At 42.3% G+C, this 6897-nt stretch overlaps 1 protein-coding gene across 1 annotated transcript; it reads right to left on the bottom strand.

Moving 5' to 3' along the window:
• Window positions 1–1826: 1826 nt before the first annotated feature.
• On the bottom strand, window positions 1827–6072 carry Dmrta1 (DMRT like family A1). The gene is made up of 2 exons (XM_052175540.1): window positions 5442–6072; window positions 1827–2916 (listed from the first exon to the last, which is right to left on the bottom strand). Exons 1-2 carry the CDS (start codon window positions 6070–6072, stop codon window positions 2078–2080), a joined length of 1470 nt encoding a protein of 489 aa, XP_052031500.1. The 3' UTR covers window positions 1827–2077.
• Between the last annotated feature and the right edge of the window lie 825 nt (window positions 6073–6897).

The following is a 6897-nucleotide window of genomic DNA, read 5'->3' as shown; positions in this document are numbered from 1 at the left end:
TAAAAATAGTATGTTTTAGGTTTTTGTTTTTGTTTTGTTTTGTTTTTAAGACAGGGTTTCTCTGTATAGCCATGGCTGTTCTGGCCTCTAACTTAGAGATTCATCTGCCTCTGCCTCCTGAGTGCTGGGATTAAAGGTGTGTGCCTTCACCACTCAGCCAATACATCCACGTTATTGTGTTAACTTTGTGAAGGATCCAGCAATGCTGTACTTTTAATCCAGATTTCTGCCATTTAGTATAGCTCTCTTTACATTATACTCTGCATTTGACACCCTACACAGGATCTAGTGTATCTCAAAAATAGAATGTAATAAGTAAATTCATAAAATAAAAACGACTCAAGGATCACCAAAAATTCTGATCTGAATACTTTTTTGGAGACATAGAATCTCATGAAACTCTACTCAAAACTGTGTATTAATAGGCCACTTTGTAGAATCATTTTGTTGAAAGATCCATCATCCAAAATCAGTGTAATCTCAATGTAATCTAGGCTTCGTACAGTAATTTAGGCTCTGAGCCTGAAGGGTTTCTCCATTTTGTCCTGTACAAAAGAGAAAGTAAGCATTGCATCCATCTAAATTTTACTGGACTTTTCCTCAACCCTGCTCCATTAAAATGTATGCAAATCATTAAACAATTTGCATTCTAAATCAACACCAAATACTCTCCAGTCATGCATTATGATATTTTTAGGTAAAATATATTGTGAAAACTTATTAGCTTAATGGAAAAGACACACCTACATAGATATAATTTTAAAATTTTCTAGTGATTCTTGCTGCTCAGATAAAGATATCTCTAATTCCTACCACATCTGGGCCTTCATTATTCCTCACAATACAGTAAAGCCATTGTCCATTTACAAATTAAGGCACATGAGGAAAACATTGTACAGTTGTTTGTGAGCTGATTTTTCCTAGGGCTTTCCAGTGATTGAATTGAACAGCTGGATGGATGGTTTTGAATGCTCCAGGTGCAGAAAGAAATATATGCCTTAAGACTCCAAAACACCTCTAAACGTTAAAGGCGGTTTTTGTCCTTCAGAAATCTTGTCTCTCCTAAATCCATTAAATATACTTTATATATAATCCGTAGATATGTGTCTGAGCAGATAGTTTAGTTTTTGAATAATTCCTTTATACCTTTGAGAATTGGTGACATGTTATCTCAAACAAATGATAAAGGGCTACATACCCAGATAGAAGCATAAGCTACTCAAAAAATAAAATTATCCTCAGTAGAAATATATTTCACAACATGAAAATGAGTACAGCATGATCCAAAATGGTTATTTCATAAACTCGTTAGTCTGTAACAGAAAACCACGTGTTTTCTCATAATAACTGAATTGCCATTTGAGATAGTGACCAGAAGAGGGCAGAGTCTTGTTTCTGATGACCCAATAGTTCTTAGTGCATTTACAATGTTAACTTTAAAGAGAACAGTTCAAAAACATTTCCTTTTTACAACTAGTTGCTAAATAGTACAAAAAAAAAAAAAATCAGACATTCCAAAAATAATATATTCAAGTTTATTAGGGTTACCTACTACTGGGCATTTAATTGCAAATAAAATATTTTTAAATACTTGAAACAATTTCTGGCTCACCTGTGGTAGAGGAGGAAAAGAAACAAAGGAGATGTTTTAGAATAATAACCACAATCCCCCACTCCTGGTTCATTTTCTACCATATGAATTATTTTTTACTAATGTTCACTATACACATAACTCTACAATAAAATACAAACATGTATGGCTTTATAATAAAAGTGATAATTTAAGGAGAAAATTCATTAGCTTAAAATAATAGTATTTCCTGAAATAAGTTTATTCAAGGCACATATAATGATTAAATGTTTCTTCGATTGAATGAATGCTAAAGAAAAGTCTTCAAATTTAAAGTATATTACACTGCTTAGAAAAAAGCATTTAAGACTGAGAGGCCATGCTTATGCTCTTTTAAGTACATTAAAAAGTGTGTGTGTGTTTGTGTGTGTGTGTGTGTGTGTGTGTGTGTGTGTGTGTGTGTGGTGTATAGCTCCAGAAACACTGCAGAATGGTAGAGTGGGTGTGTTACAGATGCTCCTGACTGGGTCTGAAATACAGTCTCCCACCAGTTACTAAGTGTTTGTTAGGAAGGTGGGCCGGCTCCCTAATCATCCCTGGAAATGCATAATCCAAAGTTGGACGAAAAGGCAATGCTGGAACCAGTCCAGGCGTTAGGTAGGGCGACACAAAGCCAGACAGCGCTCTTCCCGGAGTAGAATATGCCAGGCGCAGTGGGCTGAAAGCTAGTCTGGGATTGAAGCTATAGAGAGCTGAATCTCCTCCATAAGCAGCAGACGCAGCCTCAAGAGGAGAGAGAACTGATTTATTACTGAGAGTCCCAAAGCCAATGCCAGCAAGACTAAACTCTGAAGCTCTCTGAAAGGCTGCATTTTCCAAGTCTGCATGTGCTAGGTCCCTGCAGTCTGGCTTATGTTCCTTCCCATTTAAGATCTGTTCAATCGCTTGGACTACATCTCCCTTGCAGAATTGTAGGATGCCTTCTAGGCCACTACGCCTGTAACCTGGAAAAATCCTGGTAAGAATTCCGAGAGGGTCTCGTGGTCTCGAGGTCACTGAGGAAAGGCTGGCTCTGGTAGGAATGCAGTCTCTCACCCACTCGCTTTCATTCCCTGATTCCAGGTCAGAGGAAGAGAAGGACCTGGGGCTGTCTTCTCCCGATTGGTCCGTGGGGCAAGGAGACAGGATGATGGTGGATTTGTCCGAGTGTTCTGACATCGGCGACATGAAGCTCTGTTTCCCCGCAGTAACGTTACCCTTAGATTGTCCCAGGGAACGGAGGTGAACGCTGGAGGCTGGCTCTTCGCGTCTGCTCTGGCATGACTCACAGTTACTCTGTTTTGGTTCTGCAGAAAAGAAAACAACAACAACAAAAAAAGAATCTGGCATAAAAATTTTCCACAACATAGTTTTGCCCACTCAAAGATACTGATGAATGAAATGATAAATTCATCCATTGTGTGTCTGTGTGTGTGTGATACACCCTATATAGTATAATCAGCAATTTTGATTCACCCAAAACCATCTTCATGGAAGTCACATTTTAAAGATCATGCAAAGCTAGCATGAGTGGGAACAGAGGAGAGTGCTACCTCTTGTGCATTTCAGGATGTAAGGTTGTACAGTAAGGAGCTAAATCTCTTAGAAATTTGGGATCAAAGGAGAAGAGTTTGTTGTTACCCAGTGTCAAAGTGACACCATCTTGGAATTAGAGATTTTTTTTCCAAAATGTCCAAATTTTGCTTTGGGCTAAATTATGTTCTTCACACACACACACACACACACACACACACACACACACACAGAGAGAGAGAGAGAGAGAGAGAGAGAGAGAGAGAGAGAGAGAGAGATCCTATATGTCAAGAAGTAAGTAAAACAAGTAGTGAATATTCTACTTAATTTAAATGGTGATCTGCAATATTCTTTGATGTTTCCCTGTCTCTTTAAGAAATAATCCTAAACATGATCCATATAAGTTTATAGTTTATTTAAAATACATTGTTTCACATCCATTTTAACACTATAAGGGTCAAAACGCTGTAACTATGTCAAATATTTGATAAAAGAAAAGTTGTGATGCTTTAAGATTGCACACTGGTGTTTTCAACATTAAGTAATATGAAAACTTGTCAAACGACATTTGCCACATGGAAATCAATTTCCATCCCTTGTGTGTTGTTCCACTTGCTTCTATAGAGATTCACTGAATATTGCCCCTGAAAGACAGGAAATATCAAAATTAAATCTCTGTTATTTTGTCTAAAAAATAATGTATGGCTTCTAGGCTGGATTCCCAGGACAAATATCTCTGAAGAAATACTGACTGCAAGCTGTGCTTGGGGTTGGGTTTGTGACCGTGATTCCAGTACTCAGGAGGCTGTGGCAAATACCTGGTATAATTCCCTTCACCTCGCCCTCTCTACATCTGGGGATTGTTTTATTCATAGTTGTAGTTTTGGATTCTGATGGCCTTCCTTTTTCTTTTAACATAAACTTCTTTTACATTGGGAAATGTTCTTCGCCTCTGAGACATTGTAGGTCTTTGTCTTGTAAATGAATAAGTTCAATACAATATCTTACTATAGCTTATTCACATTGTGTAAGAGGGGGTGGTCAATTTAGAAAGCCGATGGAGAAGCCTTTAAGATATGGACTTCTTTTTGTATAGGCCAGTCACTGTGACACAATAATCTAATACAATTATTAGGCCTGCAAAATGTACACTTTAGTACAAAAAGTGTACATAAATCCATACCATCAGCCAAATCTTATTAGCAATGTAGCGGAAGGACGGCTACCATCTCGCATGGTCTCTATCTTCCATGAGAAACACTTAAAGTCCATTGGTTATTGAAATAAACTAGAGCATGTGTCCAAACTTGTCATAAGTGGATGCAAATTGTAATGCAGAGATGGGCTTCTTTCGAAATTACACCCTGTTTTGCTAAAATCTGCAATTTTTACAACCAAGCAAAGTTGGTTTGCTAATTAATAACTTACCACCGGTTATCGCATAACTTCGTGTGATACAACCTGTTTGGGATTTTAACAAAACGATTTAAAGGAAACTCCCATTTAACAGTGGCCCCGTGGAGGGCTGCGAAATTCATGACAACACAACGACGTGGATATTACAGAGAAAGTTAATTTGGGTTCATATTAGTTATAAATCCATAGAGATACTGGTCATGACTTTGTGTCCAGAAACTATATGAAAATAGGAATACACTGGTGAGATCTCTCCAGCTACAAACTGACACTCTTGTCAATGGTTTTACTATCGACAGGGAAGGTTCAAACTTACTCCCAATGGGAACTAAATGTAAGTCCCTAAAGCTTTCCTCTCCTTTGGGAATTGTTCTTAAAGAATTAAAATGGGATCGGGGGCGGGGGGGGGAGAGAAACTGATGAGCTATTTCAGTTTCTTCTTATGTGCTAACTGGTGACAAAACTCTGCCCCAAAACCAAAGATCGTCACAATAACCACAGTCAACCGGCTTCCTGTGCAAGAAAACTGTGGTTTTACAACTGGAGAGAGTGTTAGCACGCCCGCTAAAGTTTTCTCTCAACACCTGCTTTAAGTTCTGGCGACACAAAGCCAAAGCAGACTGTGCCTAAATCCTGGGGCGAGCCGGCAGCTGTGCTTCACTGTTTTCAATATCTTTATCAACTAGTTTCACTATCTTTTCTAGTGAAAGCCTAGTAACTGTCCCCATGCTAGCCATGCACAGGGCAGATCCACATTCCTGAACTTTAGCACTTCTTTCAAACAACTCTTTCTGCCCACTGTTACGGAGCTGCTGCTCCTTTCTACACATCCTTCCCCAGGACAGTCATTTTCTAGCACGAAAAACAAACCAAGAAGACTCACCCTGCTTTCTTTCAGCATAATCTTGTTGGAAAACCTCGAAAGCTGGGACTGACCGGCTTCCAGGGTGTCTAGAGGCACCCGCTCCCAGGGCAGCTACAGCCACGGGGCTGCTCAAGACCTGGGGACTCTCGGTCCTGCCGCTGTCCCCCGAGGCCGGAGCCCCGGGCCCCGACGGCCCCTGGTACAGGAGCCTGTGCAGCCCGTGGGCCTCGCTCTCCTCCTGCGCCTGCTGCCTGCGCAGCGCCACCTGTGCAGCCATGACACGCTGCCGCTCTGCGATCAGGGTGCACTTGGCACAGGCGCAGTCCCGCCAGCGGCAGAAGCGCTTGTGGCCCTTGAGCGCTGACACCACGCCGTGGTTGCGACAACGCGCGCACTTCGGGGTCCGCGGGTAGCCGCAGCCTGCCGCCCCCAACGCCCTATCCAGCCCAGGGCCGGGAGCGCATCCTGCGCGACCCGCGCTTGCAGTCGATCGCAGGAAAAGGCCAGGCGGTCGCAGGAAAGTCGCGGACACCGGGATCCCCGACGACACCGACCGCGCGGCCGAAGCAGGAGCAGCAGCCCGCCCTGGGGCCAGATGGGGTCGGCAGCCTCCGCTGCGGTCTCTACGACCCTGAGGAAATTGCTCCATTTTGAGATGGCGCCTCTGAGGAGTAGAAACCAGCAAGGGCGCTGTCCAGAACTACCCTGTGGGCACAACCGGCTGAGGACCCGCCTAGGTCCTGCTGTCCCGCTCTGCGCACTGTCTAGAGTTTGTTCTTATGTCCCAGACAAGAAACTGCCGGGTCTAAGAGCTCCAGAACCTGACCGACGGCGCAGACAGCCAGTGAGCCTCTGAATCTAGACACTGGGGCAATGTCCTGAGCTCTGTCAGTCTCCTGAGCCTAGGAGGGCCAGGCTGGAGGGCCACCCCGCCCACTGTGTAGGCTGGCCAAGGAAGGAGGCCAGGGGAGGGTCCAGGGCGGAGAATGGGACTTTCTGGGAAGTGGCCTATGGGATAGATTAGAAACTGTCCTGATGAGACTTTATGTATTTTGGATAGTCACCCTCTTTCAGATGTAGGGTTAGTGAAGATCATTTCCCAATCCGTGGGCTGTCATTTTGTCGTAATTACAGTATCTCTTGACTTACAGAAGCTTTCATTTTCTTGAGGTCCCATTTATTACTTGTTTACATTAGTGCCTGAGTCATTGGTGTTTTGTTCAGGAAACTATCTCCTGTACCGACGACTTCAACACTATTCCCATTTTCTGTTCTATTAGATTTAGTGTAGCTGGTAATATACAAAATATATGCAGAACTCAAAAAAGCACCATCACTCCAAATAACCCAGTTTAAAAATGGGGTACAGAGCTAAACAGAATTCTCAACAGAGGAATCCCGAATGGTTGAGAAGCATGTAAAGAAATGTTCAAAGTCCTTGGTCATCAGGGATTGCAAATCAAAACAACTCTAA

This window comes from Apodemus sylvaticus, chromosome 3 (assembly GCF_947179515.1).
Source record: "Apodemus sylvaticus chromosome 3, mApoSyl1.1, whole genome shotgun sequence".
Classification (NCBI taxonomy): domain Eukaryota; kingdom Metazoa; phylum Chordata; class Mammalia; order Rodentia; family Muridae; genus Apodemus; species Apodemus sylvaticus.
The sequence above is the reverse complement of the archived record's forward strand: the minus strand, read 5'-3'. Positions and strand labels throughout refer to the sequence as shown.